The sequence below is a fragment of the Salvelinus fontinalis genome, chromosome 29, assembly GCF_029448725.1.
Source record: "Salvelinus fontinalis isolate EN_2023a chromosome 29, ASM2944872v1, whole genome shotgun sequence".
NCBI lineage: Eukaryota > Metazoa > Chordata > Actinopteri > Salmoniformes > Salmonidae > Salvelinus > Salvelinus fontinalis.
The window spans coordinates 27,153,370-27,178,239 of NC_074693.1; the positions used below are offsets into that span (position 1 = coordinate 27,153,370).

General features: G+C 46.2%; 1 protein-coding gene across 1 annotated transcript; it reads left to right on the plus strand.

Moving 5' to 3' along the window:
* The first annotated feature begins 223 nt into the window (after positions 1-223).
* Positions 224-9,407, plus strand: LOC129827740 (protocadherin beta-15-like). The gene is made up of 4 exons (XM_055888850.1): positions 224-3,105; positions 7,657-7,715; positions 7,860-7,975; positions 8,362-9,407. Exons 1-4 carry the CDS (start codon positions 574-576, stop codon positions 8,715-8,717), a joined length of 3,063 nt encoding a protein of 1,020 aa, XP_055744825.1. The 5' UTR covers positions 224-573; the 3' UTR covers positions 8,718-9,407.
* Positions 9,408-24,870: the final 15,463 nt, after the last annotated feature.

The window sequence follows — 24,870 nt, forward strand, 5'->3', positions numbered from 1 at the left end:
ACTAGAAAACGGCACCCTCGATGGAAAGTGATTTACCCCTAATCCAAATCTGCCCCTGATGTCTCGAATGAAAGTTACGCTGTTGTCGCGTCTCTAATCGCTCTGAGGAGCCGCGCCAGATAAAGGGTTAACCGTGCTACTGTAATTAGAGTCGCTGCTCTCATCTCGTCGTCCTCCAATATAGTGCTGGGCGTAGCCACGGACCCCTACCTCTCCTAACACACACACACACCTCCCCATCGGCTCCTCGGAATATCTAATACACTGGGAAATCATAGTGCGAGCCTCACCCGCTCACACACTGCTACTGCGCGCGTGGAGCAGAGACGCTTTATACTCCTCTCATCCAAGTTTACGTTCCTGTTTTATATTATTCTAAAGTGCAATAATTTGGTGAAAGTATATTGTACGTGCGCAAAGGAGCAATCTGCTCGGAAGTGTTGCCTTTTTATTTGTTTCTACAACAACTGGAAACAAATCGACAAATAATATTATAAAGTGCATAATGTCATTGACGGGTAAACTCATTCTGTGCTGTTTTCACTCTTGACGATTTTCTGGTGCGCGTTTGAGATGGGGCACAGGCTCGTGAGCACCCGGTGGACACCGTTAACCGGGCTGGTGGGGTGCCTGCTGGTGTGCACTTGTGTGGTGGAACTAGTTCTCGCACAGATTCGGTACTCTATCCCCGAGGAGTTGGAGCACGGAGCTTTTGTCGGTAATATCGCCGAGGACCTGGGCTTGAATGTAGCCAAGCTGTCCTCTCGTCGGTTTCGTATTGTATCCGTGGCCAAAAAACAATACTTAGAAGTGAATCTGGAAAACGGTATTTTGTTCGTTAATGAGAAGATTGACCGCGAGGAACTGTGTGAACGGAGTCCGACCTGCTTCTTGCACTTGCAAGTGGTGATCGAGAATCCGTTAGAACTGTACCGAGTGGAGGTGGAGATTTTGGATGTGAATGACAATTTTCCCAATTTCCCATGGAGCGAGTTTAATCTGGAGATTACAGAGTCAGCGGCGCCCGGGTCTCGGTTCCCGTTGGAAAGTGCGCAGGACCAGGACGTGGGCACCAACTCGCTCCGCTCCTACCAGCTGAGCTCTAACGAACACTTTGTGCTGAACACCCAGACGCGTAATGATGGGAGCAAGTTTGCCGAGCTAGTTCTGGAGACCCCACTGGACCGGGAGCAGCAGAAGACGCATGAGATGGTGCTCACATCCGTGGACGGGGGGTCGCCTGAGCGCTCGGGCACAGCGCTCATCACCATCACGGTGTTGGATGCCAACGACAACGTGCCCGTTTTCGATCAGTCTGTTTACCGGACGAGCCTGGTAGAAAACGCACAGAGAGGGACATTAGTGCTGAAGCTAAATGCTACTGATTTGGACGAGGGTGCGAACGGGGAGGTGTCCTATGCATTCAGCGGGCACGCACCACTCAAAGTGCGCGAGCTGTTCAGCGTAGACCAGTACACAGGTGAGATCCGAGTGAAGGGGATTGTGGACTATGAGAAAGAGAGTGTGTATGAGCTGTACGTGCAGGCTAAAGACAGGGGTCCCTCGGCAGTGGCCGTGCACAGTAAGGTGTTGGTGGATATCTTAGATGTGAATGACAACGCGCCAGAAGTCATCCTCACCTCCGTGTCCACGCCTGTCCAGGAGGACGCGCCACCGGGAACGGTGATAGCCGTTATAAGCGTCATGGACCGGGACTCGGGAGAGAACGGGAATGTGGACTGCCAGATCCCCAGCAACGTCCCCTTCCAGCTCCACTCCTCTTTTAAGAACTACTACACTCTGGTGACTAGCAGGTTTCTCGACAGAGAAGCCTTCTCCGAGTACAACATTACCCTCACGGCCCGGGACTTGGGCTCCCCGTCCCTCTCCACGAGGAAAACCATCCTCGTCCAAGTGTCTGACATTAACGACAACCCCCCGCGCTTTGCCCAGCCATCATACACAGTTTATGTGACTGAGAATAATGCCCCGGGCGCATCCATTTGCTCAGTCACTGCTTTCGACCCCGATTCTAATCAGAACGCCTATCTGTCCTACTCGATTCTAGAGGGTCAGATCCATGGCATGCCCGTGTCCACTTACGTCTCCATCAACTCGGACAACGGAAACATCTACGCGCTGCGCTCCTTTGATTACGAGCAGCTAAGGAACTTTCAGATACGGGTGCAGGCGCAGGACGCCGGTTTCCCCCCACTCAGCAGCAATGTCACAGTAAATGTGTTCGTATTGGACCAGAACGACAACTCTCCAGTCATCGTGTCCCCCTTGCCCAAGAACGGGACTGTAGCGACAGAGGTGGTTCCGAGGTCAGTGGATGCGGGGTACCTAGTCACCAAGATCACTGCGCTAGATGCGGACATAGGACAGAACTCCCGCCTCTCCTACCAGGTGCTCCAGGCTACAGACCCGGGGCTGTTTAGTGTCGCGCTCTACACAGGAGAAATTAGGACAATTCGCCGGTTCGTGGATAAGGACGCTACGAGGCAGAGACTCGTCATCCTGGTCAAGGACAACGGCCAGCCGCCTCTCTCCGCCACCGTCTCCATCCTCCTCTCCGTGGTCGAGAACGTGCCCGAGTCCCTGTCTGATTTCAGCGACCTCACTCTGAGCCCGCAGCCCCCCTCCAACCTCGCTCTCTACTTGATCGTGTCACTGAGCACCATCTCGCTAATCTTCCTGGTGGCTATTATTGTGCTGGCTGCGGTCAAATGTTACAAGGACAGAGACACCCTCAGTGGGTACAGCCTCCCTCCCTTCGCCTGCTACTGCTGCGGGGGCTTCCAGCCAGAGCCACCCCCCGAGGTATTCAAAAAATCTAACCTGAACCTGCAAATCTCCACCGGGGCTAAAGTGCCTACCAACTGCATGGAGGTAAATGGCAACGGTACTCTGTCCCAAGCCTACTGCTATAAAGTGTGTCTGACCCCCGAGTCAGCTAAGAGTGACTTTATGTTCCTGAAGCCGTGCAGCCCCAGCAGTACCTCGAGGAACAACGAGTCGAAGGCGGCTGACAACTTTGCCTGGAGCGCGCACAACCGGAGCGCATCCGTGAATAACAATTCCGGAGCCACCACTCCGAATGAGGTAACGTGAGAGTGAATGTGCTAGAATTAATATAATCATTTAGCCCCTTCACTTATACTTTCACATATACTGTGTGTTAATGCCCATTGTTGTTTAAAACATAATCAAGTACTTCACATTCTATCTAATGAAGGTGAAATCATACATGCGGCAGTGTGACTGTATCTGAGTGAACTTGAACGACACAATATTCAGACGTCAATATTCATCAGGAGTAAAATTCTCTACTAATGCAACCTACACATGTTTATTTTCCATTCCTGTTAGTGTTTATACCTTAGTTATAGACCTACAGTAATGACGTGATAAAATGTTTTGGTTTTATAATAAGAGAGTGGATATTCTATTCACGGAGGCTATGAAAGAAATATGAGACCAGAACCACAGTATATTTTACACTGAACGTGTGTTGTGGGGCTTCTGTCTCTCTCGTCGCGCACAGAACAGAACCGTCTGCCAGAAATATCCGTTTCACAGAGCAACGGAGATCAATAAACCCCAGTCCTGTTTGTTTCGCTGCTTAAACATCGATCCCTAATCTATTTTTGCTTCTAAGCTATTTGAGCTGTCTATGATCATCATTTGTCCATTGTTTATTTGAAAACATTTCCCAAGTAATAATATAGTAAATGAGAAATCCCATAACGTTAGTATGCTTGTGTATTGGTGTGGTAGCATACAATCAATGTCATTGCATGTTCTATCTCCTGCTTTGTGATACGACGAGAGAAACATCGCCCATACTTTTCCTTCACAAACCACCAGTTGGAATTGATTTCTAGTAGTGTCTGCGAATAGAGTGTTTACCATAAGTACAAGGTTAACGGCTGACAGACCGTTAACAGACAGGCCATCTCGGAAATAGAACTCCGCTTTTCTGGGCTAAAGTAGGCTGTCAACGACCGTTCTGGAGAATCGTCCACCTCTCATTTGTTTGGACAGATCACCTCACTAACTATGCCTCAAGGGCACAGACACGGTCGAGCCGTTATACTGCACACAACGCGGTGCATACGAAAGAGGGGTCACGTCCATTATTGATGAAAAATGGCAAAGGGCTGGTTTCTGGGGTACTGGGGAGGAGAAGGGGTGGGGGAGCCATGGTCCTGGCTGGGACGTGGCGCGCCTGTAGATTACCCCCGGCGAGGAGAGAGATGTGGATCCGTGTTTTGTCCTGAGAGAAGGAAGGGTGGGGGGACCGAGGGAGGGACGGGGAGAGAGAGAGGATGGCGAGACTGCTGTTGTCGGAGTCACTAGATTGGACCGGCAAACCGTGAATGTGATGTGTGCGTATTGCCCACTGTACATCTCTATAATCTGCTACAATGTAAGCAGACAGTGACGGATGAAGGGACACTTTTCTTCCTAGAATATCCCATCTCCGTATAGACTGAAGACTAAAAATGTCAGTCCCATTCATAGCAGGAACACCTCTGGCCATATAAAGAGCTTGATTCGAGGTCATGCTGATTGTTCTGCTCGTATTTATGTCCCTCCAGGGGCTTGGTGTCCTTGATGACGTTCATTGGTTCCCTTAAATCACCCCTGTGTTCGCCGAGAGTCACTCTCCCATATGAGTCAAATTGGATGGGTGCACAGCATGCGGCGGATCGGCGGATGACAGGATACCACCTCAAATACTTACCAACTAAACAGTGGGATGGTTATATAGCCTATTGTCAACCATATCAATGTTTTATGTAGACCTACATGTCGGCCTAGTGTAATCTCAGCAGGGTGATAAAAAATACATCAATTGAAGGTGAAAGAGGAGACAGATTAGGCCTCTCCTACTCACAGGTCAACTGTGAAATAGACTGATCAGCTGAGATGACCTAGATAAGTGGATAAAGCTGCAAGGACGGCACAACTTTTCTCGCCTCAGCAAGACATAATTAAAAGCTGATCTTCTCGGAGAATCAGGGCAATATTCATGTAAAAAAATATACATAAAACACAAAAAACAATTACGTGTATAATTGTATTAATTTCCTGAGAATTTCCTGTGTGCCACGGTTTCCTTTGAATATTAAAATCGTGTTTTCGTTTCATCTCGATTGGGCTCTAATTGTTTTTTGTGCAGAGCTGGCGTGGAATGTATTTTGAATACCGATTCTAATAATAGTGAATTAATAGAGCATGGAATCCACACTATGAGACTTATTCCCAGAATACATATCACTCTGGAGTGCCCGTCCCGCTCCCCTGCTGTGTTGTGCTGCAGTGGATGAAAGCGAAATAAATGACAGGCGAATCATTGCTCAAGGCACGGCGCACATCCTCGCTGCGTTCTGAAAAAAGGCCACAGGGAGGCAGTCAAGCTCCATGGAAAAAACATAATTTGTCGAATTCATTTTGACATCCGTTCCTTAAATGTCCAATTCAGCCGTTTTTATTTCAATATCACGTAATTTCTGGGTTACAATTAAGTACCTTACTGCGATTGTTGAAATTAAAATGGTCAAAAAGGAGACAAAAATAGCTTTTTAGCAAAGAGCAATATCTCAAGCAATAATTTAGCTAGGACTCTGGGAGTGGTCTGAGTGAGGAGGGGAAAACTAAAAACTAGATGTTATTAGCAGAGAGGTTTGGAACTCTCTTATTGGTCAGGGTTATTACCTAATTTATCACATGGTAATGTCAACAGGCCAAAAACCATCCCACCACAACAGGCTGAAATATCAGGCAGTCGTTTCAAACAGCTCTTACACTAAAAGGGCATTATCATCATTTTCACAAGTTCACAGTGTTATTCCAACCTCATAGTGTGGAAATATACACTGCTCAAAAAAATAAAGGGAACACTTAAACAACACAATGTAACTCCAAGTCAATCACACTTCTGTGAAATCAAACTGTCCACTTAGGAAGCAACACGGATTGACAATAAATTGCACATGCTGTTGTGCAAATGGAATAGACAAAAGGTGGAAATTATAGGCAATTAGCAAGACACCCCCAATAAAGGAGTGATTCTGCAGGTGGTGACCACAGACCACTTCTCAGTTCCTATGCTTCCTGGCTGATGTTTTGGTCACTTTTGAATGCTGGCGGTGCTCTCACTCTAGTGGTAACATGAGACGGAGTCTACAACCCACACAAGTGGCTCAGGTAGTGCAGCTCCTCCAGGATGGCACATCAATGCGAGCTGTGGCAAGAAGGTTTGCTGTGTCTGTCAGCGTAGTGTCCAGAGCATGGAGGTGCTACCAGGAGACAGGCTAGTACATCAGGAGACGTGGAGGAGGCCGTAGGAGGGCAACAACCCAGCAGCAGGACCGCTACCTCTGCCTTTGTGCAAGGAGTAGCACTGCCAGAGCCCTGCAAAATGACCTCCAGCAGACCACAAATGTGCATGTGTCTGCTCAAACGGTCAGAAACAGACTCCATGAGGGTGGTATGAGGGCCCGACGTCCACAGGTGGGGGTTGTGCTTACAGCCCAACACCGTGCAGGACGTTTGGCATTTGCCAGAGAACACCAAGATTGGCAAATTCGCCACTGGCGCCCTGTGCTCTTCACAGATGAAAGCAGGTTCACACTGAGCACATGAGCACATGTGACAGACGTGACAGAGTCTGGAGACGCCGTGGAGAACGTTCTGCTGCCTGCAACATCCTCCAGCATGACCGGTTTGGCGGTGGGTCAGTCATGGTGTGGGGTGGCATTTCTTTGTGGGGCCGCACAGCCCTCCATGTGCTCGCCAGAGGTAGCCTGACTGCCATTAGGTACCGAGATGAGATCCTCAGAGCCCCTGTGAGACCATATGCTGACACATGCACATTTGTGGCCTGCTGGAGGTCATTTTGCAGGGCTCTGGCAATGCTACTCCTTGCACAAAGGCGGAGGTAGCGGTCCTGCTGCTGGGTTGTTGCCCTCCTACGGCCTCCTCCACGTCTCCTGATGTACTGGCCTGTCTCCTGGTAGCGCCTCCATGCTCTGGACACTACGCTGACAGACACAGCAAACCTTCTTGCCACAGCTCGCATTGATGTGCCATCCTGGATGAGCTGCACTACCTGAGCCACTTGTGTGGGTTGTAGACTCCGTCTCATGCTACCACTAGAGTGAGAGCACCACCAGCATTCAAAAGTGACCAAAACATCAACCAGGAAGCATAGGAACTGAGAAGTGGTCTGAGGTCACCACCTGCAGAATCACTCCTTTATTGAGGGTGTCTTGCTAATTGCCTATAATTTCCACCTTTTGTCTATTCCATTTGCACAACAGCATGTGCAATTTATTGTCAATCAGTTTTGCTTCCTAAGTGGACAGTTTGATTTCACAGAAGTGTGATTGACTTGGAGTTACATTGTGTTGTTTAAGTGTTCCCTTTATTTTTTTGAGCAGTGTATATAATACACAGGAACATCACGTTTCTGACTGCACTGCTCCTTTAAAGTGACATGAATATAATGTAGAATATGGAAATTAATAGAACTCTACTAATATTTACTGAGAAAACATTGAATCCCTATTTGTGTCAAAGCTCATCTCTTTAACAAGGTTTTTAGACATGAGGTTTTAATATCATATTTTCTCTCTTAATCTATAGCTCAAGCAACCAAACACAGACTGGACCCTCCCAAAGAACCAGAAGTCCTCTCTGAAAAGGTAACAGTCACAGTTGACATGTACACTTCCAACTACCTCAGCATACCGGTCTTTGAGACAGAATGTTATTCATGAATGGCTGGTGTGTGGTCATGCCAGAACATATTACGTGATTCTTTATGGATGGATCTATATCCTCCACAGCTATAACTCTATCAACATGGACGGCACTCTGATGAGGAAGGCCATGCATGCAGACCCAGAGAACTACATGACACCCATGACGGGCCAGTACTGGACCTGGGGCACCCACATGAGGGGTACGTGAGGGCCTGGGCTTGAAACACACACACACACACACACACACACACACACACACACACACACACACACACACACACACACACACACACACACACACACACACACACACACACACACACACACACACACACACAATACAGAGAGAGAGCTAATGCCTCTCCCTGGATATTAGCAAACAGATGTATGTTATACCCTGATGAAGACGTTGGACATAAATATTTTTGCACCTGAGCTCCTAGAGTGTGCGGCTCTCCTTTATTTAAAATAAATAAATGTTATGACGACGTAAGCACCACTTCCACAGCGTTTACGTGTGTGTCTGTACTATCCTTGATTTCAGTCATACAGTATATTAATCAACATTATGTTTCTTCTTCCATAGACTACAAGATGTCTCCTCCTGCCACTGGGCCTCCTCCTCGCTCCTGGACCCCTCTGTGCACCCCTCCACCCCAGCAACAGCCCCAACCCCAACCCCAGCAGCCTCAGCAACCTCCACTCCCCCCTCACCCCCATCCTCACCCTCACTCTCAACCACCTCCAGACTACCAACACAACGTGTACATCCCTGGCACGCCGTCGGCCCTGTGCACCCTGAGGCCAGCAGCCAGCCACCACCGCAGCGAGCTGGATGTCCACAACTCCTTCTCCACCTTCGGCAAGAAGAGACGCTTCATCCACAACTACGAGCCCCGGACAGAAGCAGCTGTCATCAACAACGACCTGTATAACGATTAATAATGGGACTCTGAGAGAGGGATTGAGTGAGTAGCCTCTATGATATGAATGAATGAATGAGCCCTATGGTCTGTAAACATAGGAAACATACTATGGACAGAGAGTTAAATGAAAAGGGATTCATTCATGACTGAATTAATGAAATATGTGTACAAACGGAGGAATGAATAAATCAACTTTCGACCTCTATGCTAACGGAAAGAGTGAGATGGATGGATGAATCCAAGAAGAGGGATCTTTAAACCGTTTTAAGATCTGCCACTGTTGGCCATTGTTATTTTGTATACATTACTGTCACATGTTTTCCACAGTCTGTTTTTTAATTGATTACATTTATTATTGTTATTATTATTATTTAATGTTTTGACAATCAGCCTGGAGCAAAGAAAATTATGAGAAATATCCAAACAGCCTAAGATTGGACAGCGCTTTGCACATTGTTATAAATATCAATTCTATTTTTGAATGTTTACAAAAACGGACACAAATAACCAGGTTGCGTTTATTCATCTAAAACGGTTTTTAAATGTACGGTTCTGTTCAGCAGAACTTGTGAGAATATGTATGAATATACCTGTAGATATGCAAACTGCATTTGTGATGCAGGTGATCCACAAATGCTTAAACAGTCATCTCCCAAACACATATATTGTATATACATTTCTGAGAATAAAGTATTTTTTCTCATAATATGCTCTTCTTCCTCATGTATCAAGTATGGATCCTGCTCTGTTGAGCCCATGATGCTCATGTCAACGCCAGCTTCCCACAAACAGGTTTCATTCTGAGGATGGGTTGAATTGATTGAGACACCTTTTCAATGTCAATCAGCATCAGTCACACATCCACTTTAAAGTTGGGAAATTGTTTTAGGGTGAAAAAGTTGCCAGGAGCACTAACACCGGGGAAAGCTTTCTGCCACGGTCAGCTGTGGCAAGGAATAAACATAGGAAAATGCCAGTACATGTCCATTGGAGTGCTTGCATTTCCATTTGCCCGCAGAGAATAGTCGAGGTTCCTTAACTGAACAAACAGAATATCATTTTAATTAAAGACAGTGGAACTGGGCTTGGGAGTTTAAATGCCACCCCTGGACGAAAACAGCAAAACGTTCGTCACCCCTCTCTCCATGCACTTTTCCTTTTAAAATCCCGGGGAATGAGTTCCCGAATGTCAACAGATCAGTATCCGCCGGATCCAGAAGAGTAATTAGGGCGGCAGGTGCCACAGATTGAAAATAATTATCTTAATAAGGAAACGGTTTCCATGGAGACGCTTCTGGAACTGGAGCGTAACCTTCTGTCTGGCTGGAGAGGAGGAGGAGAACCATAGGGACGGTATAGCAGGGCTGGAGAGGAGGAGGAGAACCATAGGGACGGTATAGCAGGGCTGGAGAGGAGGAGGAGAACCATAGGGACGGTATAGCAGGGCTGGAGAGGAGGAGGAGAACCATAGGGACGGTATAGCAGGGCTGGAGAGGAGGAGGAGAACCATAGGGACGGTATAGCACGGCTGGAGAGGAGGAGGAGAACCATAGGGACGGTATAGCAGGGCTGGAGAGGAGGAGGAGAACCATAGGGACGGTATAGCAGGGCTGGAGAGGAGGAGGAGAACCATAGGGACGGTATAGCACGGCTGGAGAGGAGGAGGAGAACCATAGGGACGGTATAGCAGGGCTGGAGAGGAGGAGGAGAACCATAGGGACGGTATAGCAGGGCTGGAGAGGAGGAGGAGAACCATAGGGACGGTATAGCAGGGCTGGAGAGGAGGAGGAGAACCATAGGGACGGTATAGCAGGGCTGGAGAGGAGGAGGAGAACCATAGGGACGGTATAGCAGGGCTGGAGAGGAGGAGGAGAACCATAGGGACGGTATAGCAGGGCTGGAGAGGAGGAGGAGAACCATAGGGACGGTATAGCAGGGCTGGAGAGGAGGAGGAGAACCATAGGGACGGTATAGCACGGCTGGAGTTACCGGTCAGCTAGACATCATTTCAATCAGCGTGATATGGCACGTGGAGCTACTGTATCAGCTTGAAAAATAGAGGCATACAACTTTTCACACCCACTAAAATATCACCAAACAAGATGTGTCTATGAATAGAAACCATAGCCTGGTATAACATGCTGGGGTGTTGTTTAGTAGATTTCATAGTCCGAATGAATCTGAGGCAGTGTTGCGTTCCGTAGGATGCATGAACAAACAGGCATTCTTCTCATGATCTAATAAACTAAGGACCCCACATTCATAATGACGAGGGCTGCTAAATTGCATTTCCCTTCAGGACATAATCCAAGTCTTGACCTTATTGAGGCCTAGTCAAGCCTCTTCCCCTGGACCTCAGAGGGAACACCTGCAGTATGTCTCATTAAACAATGTGTACCTCCAGCAGCTCTGTGAGCCATGGGGCTTCTTCTGCGTGGTACAATGTTCTCCTCCTCTCATCATACCTACCTCCTCCCCATAAACATACTGTTCATCTCCCCAAAACTTCGCCCATCCTAACGTCCCGCCAATCCCTCGCCCATCCTAACGTCCCCCCAATCCCTCGCCCATCCTAACGTCCCCCCAATCCCTCGCCCATCCTAACGTCCCCCCAATCCCTCGCCCATCCTAACGTCCCCCCAATCCCTCGCCCATCCTAACGTCCCCCCAATCCCTCGCCCATCCTAACGTCCCCCCAATCCCTCGCCCATCCTAACGTCCCCCCAATCCCTCGCCCATCCTAACGTCCCCCCAATCCCTCGCCCATCCTAACGTCCCCCCAATCCCTCGCCCATCCTAACGTCCCCCCAATCCCTCGCCCATCCTAACGTCCCCCCAATCCCTCGCCCATCCTCACCTCCCTCTAATCCCAACACATTCTCCTCCATGTCAGCTTCCCTCTTTCCGATCACTGGATCAATAAAAGTCCATTAAATACACTAAGACCACAACATTAGTTATGTAAGCAAAACACGTACATAAAGTCAAAGTAAATGCAAAAATGCTCTTTCAAACCAGCAGGGAACACCATGACCTAGATATGTGTTATTGTGAGCGAATACAAGGATAATACACCATTTAGAGAACTGAATGAAACACATGGCCTATTGTGGTTTCACAAGGCATGACCAATGTGATCAGGCACGGCACAGTATGTATCTAGACATACAGTATCTGTATAGTGTAAAGACAGTAGATCTGTATATGTGGTCTACCTGATGTATCTCCACCAGGGGGCACCATTCAGTCACAGAGGGAGAAAGAATGAAAAGTAGCAGACATGATGGAATAGGAGAGCTTGTTGCATTTCACAATACAGATTTAATCACGTAAAGTACACCTTCAATATAACAATGGAACAGATCACATAACAAACATTACTAACTCTCAGACAGCACATAAGGCCTAGTTGTGTTTCAGAAATTGCAGGTATGTTTGCTGAAGTTAACACGTGTTGGATATTGGTTTGAGAAAGGCGAAATCAGTTTGTGGATTTGGTGGCTTCCTGGTAATCTGTAGAGGTCGTCTGTAGAGTCATCTGTTGTCTGAGGTATCCTCTGGTTCATCAGGAGGTGACCTGTGATGACAAAACAACACAGAATACAGCGCCAGTTAGATAGTGACAGAGGGGGAAAGAAAGCTGTATATATATATATATCATTGCAATACATTATATTAATAAAAGGGGCAATTTGCAATTGCTACAACCATTTTTGAACTTTTAAATTCATGATATACAGTGCATTCGGTAAGTATTCAGACCCCTGGACCTTTTCCACATTTTGTTACAGTACATACTTATTCAAAAATGGATTACATTTGTTTTTTTACTCATCAATCTACACACAAGTCCCCATAATGACAAAGCAAAAAAGGGTTTTTAAATTTTTTTGCAAATGTATTACAAATAGAAAATGCAAATATCAAAATGACATACTGTACATCAAACATATGGTTTCCATGTGTTTGATGCCATTCCATTTACTCCGTTTCAGCCATTATTATGAGCCGTCCTTCCCTCAGCAGCCCTTTTACATAACTATTCAGACCCTTTACTCAGTACTTTGTTGAAGCACCTTTGGCAGCGATTACAGCCTTGAGTCTTCTTGGATATGACTCTACAAACTTGGCACACCTGTATTTCGGGAATTTCTCCCATTCTTCTCTGCAAATCCTCTCGAGCTCTGTCAGGTTGGATAGGGAGCGTCGCTGCACAGTTATTTTCAGGTCTCTCCAGAGATGTTTGATCTGGTTCAAGTCCGGGCTCTGGCTGGGCCACTCAAAGACATTCAGAGACTTGTTCCGAAAACACTCCTGCGTTGTCTTGGCTGTGTGCTTGGGGTCGTTGTCCTGTTGAAAGGTGAACCTTCACCCCAGTCTGAGGTACTCAGCGTTTTCATCAAGGATCTCTTTAGACTTTGCTCCGTTCATCTTTCCCTCAATCCTGATTAGTCTCCCAGTCCCTGCCTCTGAAAAACATCCCCCCAGCATGATGCTGCCACCACCATGCTTCACCGTAGGGACGGTGCCAGGTTTCCTCCAGACGTGACGCTTGGCATTCGGGCCAAAGAGTTCAATCTTGGGTTCATCAGACCAGAGAATCTTGTTTCTCATTTTCAATGCTGCAGAAATGTTTTGGTACCCTTCCCCAGATCTGTGCCTTGACACAATCCTGTCTCGGAGCTCTACGGACAATTCCTTCAACCTCATGGCTTGGTTTTTGCTCTGACATGTAATGTCAACTGTGGGACTTTATATAGACAGGTGTGTGCCTTTCCAAATCATGTCCAATCAATAGAGTTCACACAGGTGGACTTCAATCAAGTTGTAGAAACATCTCAAGGATGATCAATGGAAGCAGGATGCACCTGAACTCAATTTCGAGTCTCATAGCAAAGGGTCAGAATACAGTTTAAAAAAAAAAAAAAAAAAAATAGCTAAAGTTTCTAAAAATCTGTGTTCACCTTGTCATTATGGGGTATTGTGTGTCAATAGATGAGGAAAATGTAATTTAATCTATTTTAGAATAAAGCTGTAAGGTAACAAAATGTGGAAAATGTCAAGGGGTATGTATGAATACTTCCCGATTGTACATTACCGTATTGTACATCTAGGTTTGTACCTTCCATCACCATGATTAAAAACAATGCACAATACAGGCATTGATGTAACGGCATTCCTCCTCCTCTTCATCTTCGGAAGAGGAGGAGTATTGAGGGAACCAAGGCGCAGCGTAGTGAAAAGACATATTTATTTAACGAAAAAACGAACTTGATTAAACTAACAAAAACAACAAACGGTGTAGACAGACCTAGACGACGTACTTACATAAAACAAGAAAACGCACGAATAGGAACATAGGCTACACAAACCGAACAAACCGTAAACAGTCCCGCGTGGTGTACAGACACAGACGACAATCACCCACAACGAACACTGTGACAACGCCTACCTAAATATGACTCTTAATTAGAGGAACGCCAAACACCTGCCTCTAATTAAGAGCCATACCAGGCAACCCAAAACCAACACAGAAACAGAAAACATAGAATGCCCACCCAACCTCACGTCCTGACCAACTAACACACATAACAAACTAACAGAAATAGGTCAGGAACGTGACATAACCCCCCCCATAAGGTGCGAACTCCGGGCGCACCAGCACAAAGTCTAGGGGAGGGTCTGGGTGGGCATCTGACCACGGTGGTGGCTCAGGCTCCGGGCGAGGTAACCACCCCACCATAATCCATCCTAGCCTCCATCTCCCCCTAAGAATGTCCACCCTCATTTTACCCCCACAAAATCCCCTTAGTAACATCAATGACAGGGACAGCACCGGGACAGAGAGATAGATCAAGACAGAGGGATAGCACAAGACAGAGGGATAGATCAGAATAAAGAGGTAGATCAAGATAGAGAGGGAGATCATGATAGAGGGGCAACTCCGGACTGAAAGGCAGCTCCGGACAGAGAGACAGCTCTGGACTGAGGGGCAGCTCTGGGTATATAGCAGCTCATGGCTGACTGACGAATCTGGACGCTCATGGCAGGCTGACGGCTCTCGACGCTCATGGCAGGCTGACGGCTCTCGACGCTCATGGCAGGCTGACGGCTCTCGACGCTCATGGCAGGCTGACGGCTCTCGACGCTCATGGCAGGCTGACGGCTCTCGACGCTCATGGCAGGCTGACGGCTCTCGACGCTCATGGCAGGCTGACGGCTCTCGACGCTCATGGCAGGCTGATGGCTCTCGACGCTCATGGCTGGCTGACGGCTCTCGACGCTCATGGCTGGCTGACGGCTCTCGACGCTCATGGCTGGCTGACGGCTCTCGACGCTCATGGCTGGCTGACGGCTCTCGACGCTCATGGCTGGCTGACGGCTCTCGACGCTCATGGCTGGCTGACGGCTCTCGACGCTCATGGCTGGCTGACGGCTCTCGACGCTCATGGCTGGCTGACGGCTCTCGACGCTCATGGCAGGCTGACGGCTCTCGACGCTCATGGCTCTCTGACGGCTCTGGCCGCTCATGGCTCGCTGGCGGCTCTGGCAGATCCTGTCTGGTTGGCGGCTCTGGCAGATCCTGTCTGGTTGGCGGCTCTGGCAGATCCTGTCTGGTTGGCGGCTCTGGCAGATCCTGTCTGGTTGGCGGCTCTGGCAGATCCTGTCTGACGGACGGCTCTAGCGGCTCCTGTCTGGCGGGCGGCTCTAGCGGCTCCTGTCTGGCTGACGGCTCTGTAGGCTCATGGCAGACGGGCGGCTTTGCAGGCTCATGGCAGACGGGCGGCTTTGCAGGCTCATTGCAGACGGATGGCTCAGACGGCGCTGGGGAGACGGATGGCTCAGATGGCGCTGGGGAGACGGATGGCTCAGATGGCGCTGGGGAGACGGATGGCTCTGGCCGGATAAGGCGCACTGTAGACCTGGTGCGTGGTGCCGGAACTGGAGGCACCGGGCTAAGGACACGCACCTTCATACTAGTGCGGGGAGCAGGGACAGGGCACACTGGACTCTCAAAGCCCACTCTATACCTGGTGCCTGGTACCGGCACTGGTGGCACCGGGCTGAGGACAAGCACATCAGGATTAGTAGGGGGAGAAGAAACAGTGTGTACAGGGCTCTGGAGACGCACAGGAGGCTTAGTGCGTGGTGCCGGAACTGGATGCACCGAACTGGATACACGCACTACAGGGAGAGTGCGTGGAGGAGGAACAGGGCTCAGGAGACACACTGGTAGCCTAGTGCGTAGTGTAGGCACTGTAGGTACTAGGCTGGGGCGGGGAGGTGGCGCCGGAAATACCGGACCGTGGAGGCTTACTGGCACTCTTGAGCATTGAGCCTGCCCAACCTTACCTGGTTGAATGCTCCCGGTCGCCAGACCAGTGCGGGTAGGTGGAATAACCCGCACCGGCCTATGTAGGCGAACCGGGGAAACCATGCGTAAGGCAGGTGCCATGTATGCCGGCCCGAGGAGACGCACTGGAGACCAGACGCGTTGAGCCGGCCTCATGACACCTGGCTCAATACCCAATCTAGCCCTACCAGTGCGGGGAGGTGGAATAACCAGCACTGGGCTATGCACTCGTACAGGAGACACCGTGCGCTCTACTGCGTAACACGGCGCCTGCCCGTACTCCCGCTCTCCACGGTAAGCCTGGGAAGTGGGCGCAGGTCTCCTACCTGCCCTTGGCCCACTACCTCTTAGCCTCCCCCAAGAAATTTTTGGGTGTTACTCACGGGCTTTTTGGGCTTCCGTGCAAGACGCGTTCCCTCATAACTCCGGTTCCTCTCTCTCTTTTCCTCCACTCTCCGAGCTGCCTCCAGCTGTTCCCATGGACGGTGATTCACTTTAGCCCATGGTCCTTCTCCGTTAAATATTTGCTCCCAACTCCACAAGTCCTGTATACTTCCCCGTTGCTCCAAATTACGCTGCTTGGTTCTGGATTCTTGGTGGGTGATTCTGTAACGGCATTCCTCCTCCTCTTCATCTTCGGAAGAGGAGGAGTATTGAGGGAACCAAGGCGCAGCGTAGTGAAAAGACATATTTATTTAACGAAAACACGAACTTGATTAAACTAACAAAAACAACAAACGGTGTAGACAGACCTAGACGACGTACTTACATAAAACAAGAAAACGCACGAATAGGAACATAGGCTACACAAACCGAACAAACCGTAAACAGTCCCGCGTGGTGTACAGACACAGACACGGAAGACAATCACCCACAACGAACACTGTGACAACGCCTACCTAAATATGACTCTTAATTAGAGGAACGCCAAACACCTGCCTCTAATTAAGAGCCATACCAGGCAACCCAAAACCAACACAGAAACAGAAAACATAGAATGCCCACCCAACCTCACGTCCTGACCAACCAACACACATAACAAACTAACAGAAATAGGTCAGGAACGTGACAATTGAATACATTGAGACATCAAGTTGTTTGTGTTGATGTGATGATGAGGCTCAGTTGGTAGAGCATGGCACTTGCAATGCTAGGGTTGTGGGTTCCATTCCCAAGGGGGAGCAGTATGAGAATGTATGCACTCACTGCTGTAATCAGTGTCTACTGATAAGGAATGAATAGACCATTTCAGTTTACTCATAGAAAACTGGAAAACATACAGTACCAGTCAAAAGTTTGGACACACCTACTCATTCAAGGGTTTTTCTTTATTATTACTATTTTCTACATTGAAGAATAACAGTGAAGACATCAAAACTATGAAATAACACACATGGAATCATGTAGTAACCAAAAAAGTGTAAAATAAATCAAAATATATGTAATATTTTAGATTCTTCATTGTAGCCATCATTTGCCAGCTTTGCACACTCTTGGCGTTCTCTCAACCAGCTTCATTGGGAATGCTTTTCCAACAGTCTTGAAGGAGTTCCCACATATGCTGAGCACTTTTTGGCTGCTTTTCCGTCAGTCTGCGGTCCAACTCAACCCAAACCATCTCAATTGGATTGAGGTCGGGTGATCCTGGAGGCTAGGTCAGCTGATGCAGCACTCCATCACCCTCCTTCTTGGTCAAATAGCCTTTACACAGCCTGGAGGTGTGTTTTGGGTCATTGTCCTGTTGAAAAAGGAATGATAGTCCCACTAAGCGCAAACGAGATGTTATGGCGTATTGCGGCAGAATTCTGTGGTAGCCATGCTGGTTAAGTGTGCCTGGAATTCTAAATAAATCACTTACAATGTCAACAGCAAAGCACCCCCAAACCATCACACCTCCTCCTCCATGCTTCACGGTGGGAACAATACATGCTGAGATCATCCGTTGGCCTAATCTGCGTCTCACAGACACGGCGTTTGGAACCAAAAATCTCACATTTGGACTCATCAGACCAAAGGACAGATTTCCCCCGGTCTAATGTTCATTGCTTGTGTTTCTTGGTCGAAGCAAGTCTCTTCTTATTATTGGTGTCCTTCAGTAGTGGTTTCCTTGCAGAAAATCGACCATGAAGGCCTGATTCATGCAGTCTCCTCTGAACAGTAATGTTAAGATGTGTCTGTTACTTAAACTCTGTGAAGCATTTATTTGCGCTGCAATTTCTGAGGCTGGTAACTCTAATGAATTTTATCCTCTGCAGCAGAGGTAACTCAGAGTCTTCCTTTCCTGTGGCGGTCCTCATGAGAGCCAGTTTCATCATATCGCTTGATGGTTTTTGCGACTGAAGAAACGTTCAAAGTTCTTGAAATTCTCCGGAATGATTGACCTTCATGTCTTAAAGTAATGATGGACTGTTGATTATCTTTGCTTATTTGAGCTATTCTTGCCATAATATGGACTTTGTCTTTTACCAAATCTTCTGTATATAACCCCTACCTTGTCACAACACAACTGATTGGCACAAACGCATTAAGAAGGAAAGAAATTCCACAAATTAACTTTTAACAACGCACACCTTCAAATTGAAATGCATACCAGGTAACTACCTCATGAAAATGGTTGAGAGAATGCCAAGAATGTGCAAAGCTGACATCAATGCAAAGGGTGGCTGCTTTGAAGAGTCAAATATAAAATATATTGTTGAAGTCGGAAGTTTACATACACTTAGGTTGGAGTCATTAAAACTCGTTTTTCAACCACTCCACAGATTTCTTGTTAAAACCTCTAACGAGTCACCCTCCCGGATCCGGGATCCTCCTCATCAAAAAAGCTGGCTAGCATAGCCTAGCCTAACGGGACAGGGATATCATATAATATAATTTTCATGAAATCACAAGTCCAATACAGCAAAGGAAAGATAAACATCTTGTGAATCCAGCCATCATTTCCGATTTTTTTAATGTTTTACAGCGAAAACACAATATGTATTTCTATTAGCTAACCACAATAGCCAAAGACTCAACCGTATATTTTCACCATGTTTCTACCGCATAGGTAGCTATCACAAAACCGACCAAATAGAGATATAATTAGTCACTAACCAAGAAACAACTTCATCAGATGACAGTCTTATAACATGTTATACAATAAATGTATGTTTTGTTAGAAAATGTGCATATTTGAGGTATAAATCATAGTTTCACATTGCAGCTACCATCAAAAATATCACCAAAGCAGCCAGAATAATTACAGAGAGCAACGTGAAATACCTCAATACTCATCATAAAACATTTATGAAAAATACACTGCTCAAAAAAATAAAGGGAACACTTAAACAACACAATGTAACTCCAAGTCAATCACACTTCTGTGAAATCAAACTGTCCACTTAGGAAGCAACACTGATTGACAATACATTTCACATACTGTTGTGCAAATGGAATAGACAAAAGGTGGAAATTATAGGCAATTAGCAAGACACCCCCAATAAAGAAGTGGTTCTGCAGGTGGCGAACACAGACCACTTCTCAGTTCCCATGCTTCCTGGCTGATGTTTTTGGTCACTTTTGAATGCTGGCGGTGCTTTCACTCTAGTGGTAGCATGAGACGGAGTCTACAACCCACACAAGTGGCTCAGGTAGTGCAGCTCATCCAGGATGGCACATCAATGCGAGCTGTGTCAAAAAGGTTTGCTGTGTCTGTCAGCGTAGTGTCCAGAGCATGGAGGCGCTACCAGGAGACAGGCCAGTACATCAGGAAATGTGGAGGAGGCTGTAGGAGGGCAACAACCCAGCAGCAGGACCGCTACCTCCGCCTTTGTGTAAGGAGGAGCACTGCCAGAGCCCTGCAAAATGACCTCCAGCAGGCCACAAATGTGCATGTGTCTGCTCAAATGGTCAGAAACAGACTCCATGAGGGTGGTATGAGGGCCCGACGTCCACAGGTGGGGGTTGTGCTTACAGCCCAACATCGTGCAGGACGTTTGGCATTTGCCAGAGAACACCAAGATTGGCAAATTCGCCCCTGGCGCCCTGTGCTCTTCACAGATGAAAGCAGGTTCACACTGAGCACATGAGCACATGTGACAGACGTGACAGAGTCTGGAGACGCCGTGGAGAACGTTCTGCTGTCTGCAACATCCTCCAGCATGACCGGTTTGGCGGTGGGTCAGTCATGGTGTGGGGTGGCATTTCTTTGTGGGGCCGCACAGCCCTCCATGTGCTCGCCAGAGGTAGCCTGACTGCCATTAGGTACCGAGATGAGATCCTCAGACCCCCTGTGAGACCATATGCTGACACATGCACATTTGTGGCCTGCTGGAGGTCATTTTGCAGGGCTCTGGCGGTGCTCCTCCTTGCACAAAGGCGGAGGTAGCGGTCCTGCTGCTGGGTTGTTGCCCTCCTACGGCCTCCTCCACGTCTCCTGATGTACTGGCCTGTCTCCTTGTAGCGCCTCCATGCTCTGGACACTACGCTGACAGACACAGCAAACCTTTTTGACACAGCTCGCATTGATGTGCCATCCTGGATGAGCTGCACTACCTGAGCCACTTGTGTGGGTTGTAGACTCCGTCTCATGCTACCACTAGAGTGAAAGCACCGCCAGCATTCAAAAGTGACCAAAACATCAGCCAGGAAGCATAGGAACTGAGAAGTGGTCTGTGGTCACCACCTGCAGAACCACTCCTTTATTGGGGGTGTCTTGCTAATTGCCTATAATTTCCACCTTTTGTCTATTCCATTTGCACAACAGCATGTGAAATGTATTGTCAATTAGTGTTGCTTCCTAAGTGGACAGTTTGATTTCACAGAAGTGTGATTGACTTGGAGTTACATTGTGTTGTTTAAGTGTTCCCTTTATTTTTTTGAGCAGTGTACATGGTGTACAGCAAATGAAAGATAAACATCTTGTGAATCCAGCCAATATTTCCGATTTTTTAAGTGTTTTACAGCGAAAACACAATATAGAATTATATTAGCTTACCACAATAGCCAAACACACAAATGCATTTATTCACCGCAAAAGGTAGCTATCGCAAAAACCAGCAAAAGATATAAAATTAATCACTAACCTTGAACAACTTCATCAGATGACAGTCTTATAACATCAGGTTATACAATACACTTATGTTTTGTTCGAAAATGTGCATATTTAGAGCTGCAAACCGTGGTTATACATTGTGAATATGTAGCAACATTTCCCCAAAATGTCCAGAGCTATTTTGGACACTCACCTAATCTGACCAAAGAACTCATCATAAACTTTACATAAAAATACTTGTTGTATGGCAAATGAAAGATACACTGGTTCTTAATGCAACCGCCGTGTTAGATTTTTAAAAATAACTTTACCATAACAAACAACTTGCGTTATTGCGAGACAGCGCTCGCCAAAACGGCGGAGAATTGGAATCAACATTTTCCACAGAAATACGAAATAACATCATAAATTGTTGTTACTTCTGTTGAGCTTACATCAGAATCTTGTACAATGAGTCCTTGGTCCAGAATAAATCATTGTTTGGTTTTAGAATGTCCTTTTCTTCTGTCGAATTCGCGCCACAATGCTAACTAATGTTGATAACGTTCCCATTTTCTCTCGATGCAAAGAACGGAAAACTCCAAAAGTCCCAATAAACGTTGAATAATCTGATAAAACTCGGTTGAAAAAACCTACTCTACGATGTTATTATCACATGTATCAAATAAAATCAGAGCCGGAGATATTCGCCGTGTAAACCCGAACGCTATATCAATAGAGGTGCTTCGCGCGCCTTGGTAGACAAAGGAAATTCCTGACCTGCCACTCCAAAAGCTCTTGTTCGAACTCAGATCAAACTAGACACCGGATTCCACCTTCCACCTTCCACTGTTGACATCTAGTGGAAGGCGTATGAATTGCATGCATATCGATAAATATAAGGCAATTGAATAGGCAGGCCCTGAAACAGAGCCTCGTTTTCAGATTTTTCACTTCCTGCATGGAAGTTTGCTGCAAAATGAGTTCTGTTTTACTCACAGACATAATTCAAACAGTTTTAGAAACTTCTAAGTGTTTTCTATCCAATAGTAATAATAATATGCATATTATATGATCTAGAAAAGAGTATGAGGCCGTTTCATTTGGGCACGATTTTTTCCAAAGTGAAAACAGCGCCCCCCTATTGACAAGAAGTTTTAACAAACTATAGTTTTGGCAAGTCGGTTAGGACATCGACTTTGTGCATGGCACAAGTCATTTTTCCAATAATTTTTAACAGACAGATTTCACTTATAATTCACTGTATCACAATTCCAGTGGGTCAGAAGTTTACATACACTAAGTTGTCTGTGCCTTTAAACAGCTTGGAAAATTCCAGAAAATTATGTTATGGCTTTATAAGCTTCTGATAGGCTAATTGACATAATTTGAGTCAATTGGAGGTGTAACTGTGGATGTATTTCAATTCCTACCTTTAAACTCAGTGGCTCTTTGCTTGACATCTTGGGAAAATCAAAAGAAATCAGCCAAGACCTCAGAAAATTATAGACCTCCACAAGTCTGGTTCATCCTTGGGAGAAATTTCCAAACACCTGAAGGTACCACGTTCATCTGTACAAACAATAGTATGCAAGTATAAACACCACGGGACCACGCAGCCGTCATACCACTCAGGAAGGAGACGCGTTCTGTCTCCTAGAGATGAACGTACTTTGGTGTGAAAAGTGCAAATTAATCCCAGAACAACAGCAAAGGACCTTGTGAAGACGCTGGAGGAAACAGGTACAAAATCATCTATATCCACAGTAAAAACAAGTCCTATATCGACATAACCTGAAAGGCTGCTCAGCAAGGAAGAAGCCGCTGCTCCAAAACCACCATAAAAAAAGCGAGACTAAGGTTTGCAACTGCACATGGGGACAAAGATCATACTTTTTGGAGAAATGTACTCTGGTCTGATGAAACAAAAATAGAACTGTTTGGCCATAATGACCATCGTTATGTTTGAAGGAAAAATGGGGAGGCTTGCAAGCCGAAGAACACCATCCCAACCGTGAAGAACGGGGGTGGCAGCATCATGTTGTGGGGGTGCTTTGCTGCAGGAGGGACTGGTGCACTTCACAAAATAGATGGCATCATAAGGAAGGAAAATTATGTGGATATATTGAAGGAACATCTCAAGACATCAGTCAGGAAGTTAAAGCTTGGTCGCAAATGGGTCTTCCAAATGTACAATGACCCCAAGCATATTTCCAAAGTTGTTGCAAAATGGCTTAACTTCTCTAGGGTACATGAGACGGTAGCGTCCCACCTCTTCAACAGCCAGTGAAACTGCAGGGCGCCAAATTCAAATACAGAAATACTCATTATAAAAATTCAGAAAACAAAACATATTTTACATAGGTTTAAAGATTAACTTATTGTGAATCCAACCACGGTGTCAGATTTTAAAAATGCTTTACGGAGAAAGCATACCTTACAATTATTTGAGAACATAGCCCAGCAGACAAATCATTACAAACAGTAACCAGCCAAGTAGAAGAGTTACACAAGTCAGAAATATACATAAAATGAATCCCTTACCTTTGATGATCTTCATATGGTTGTACTCAGCAGACATTCATTTACTCAATAAATGTCCCTTTTGTTCGATAAAGTCTCTTTATATCCAAAAACCTCCGTTTTGTTTGCGCGTTTTCTTCAGTAATCCACAGGCTCAAACGCAGTCAAAACAGGCAGACAAAAAATCCAAATTGTATCTGTAAATTTCATAGAAACATGTCAAACGATGTTTATATTCAATCCTCAGGTTGTTTTTAGCTTAAATAATCGACAATCTTTCAACCGGACAATAACGTTGTCAATATAAAAGGTAAACAAGAAAGGTACTCTCTCGATCGCACGCATGAAAAAGCTCTATGACACTTTAGGGTCCTCTCATTCCGACTGCTCTTACTTCCTCATTTATCAGAATACAAGCCTGAAACTATTTCTAAAGACTGTTGACATCTAGTGAAAGGCATAGGAACTGCAATTTGAGTCCTAAGTCAATGGATACTGTAATGGCATTGAATAGAAAACTAAAAAAAAAAATAAATAAAAAACTTCCTGAATGGATTTTTCTCTGGTTTTCACCTGCAAAATCAGTTCTGTTATACTCACAGACACTATTTTAACAGTTTTGGAACCTTTAGAGTGTTTTCTATCCAAATCTATATGCACATCATATCTTCTGGGCCCGTAGCAGGCAGTTTAATTTGGGGATGCTTTTCATCCAAAATTCCGAATGCTGCCCCCTGCCCTAGAGAAGTTAAGGACAACAAAGTCAAGGTATTGGACTGGCCATCACAAAGCCCTGACCTCAATCCTATAGAAAATTTGTGGGCAAAACTGAAAAAGCGTGTGTGAGCAAGGAGGCCTACAAACCTGACTCAGTTACACCAGCTTTGTCAGGAGGAATTGGATAAAATTCACCCAATTTATTGTGGGACGCTTGTGGAAGGCTACCCAAAACGTTTGACCCAAGTTAAACAATTTAAAGGCAATGCTACCAAATACTAATTGAGTGTATGTAAACTTCTGACCCACTGGGAATGTGATGAAAGAAATAAAAGCTGAAATAAATCATTCTCTCTACTACTATTCTGACATTTCACATTTTTTAAATAAAGTGGTGATCCTAACTGACCTAAGGCAGGGATTAAATGTCAGGAATTGTTAAAAACTGAGTTTAAACGTATTTGGCTCAGGTGTATGTAATCTTCCAACTTCAACTGTATTTTGATTTGTTATTTTTTTTGGGTTACTACATGATTTCATATGTGTTATTTCATAGTTTTG

Excerpts from the sequence above, each read along its gene's own strand:
- LOC129827740 (XM_055888850.1), top strand. The coding sequence starts at position 574 with ATGGGGCACAGGCTCGTGAGCACCCGGTGGACACCGTTAACCGGGCTG. Across the intron at positions 3,106-7,656 it reads GAGCCACCACTCCGAATGAG|CTCAAGCAACCAAACACAGA; the intron begins GTAACGTGAGAG and ends CTTAATCTATAG. Across the intron at positions 7,716-7,859 it reads CAGAAGTCCTCTCTGAAAAG|CTATAACTCTATCAACATGG; the intron begins GTAACAGTCACA and ends TATCCTCCACAG.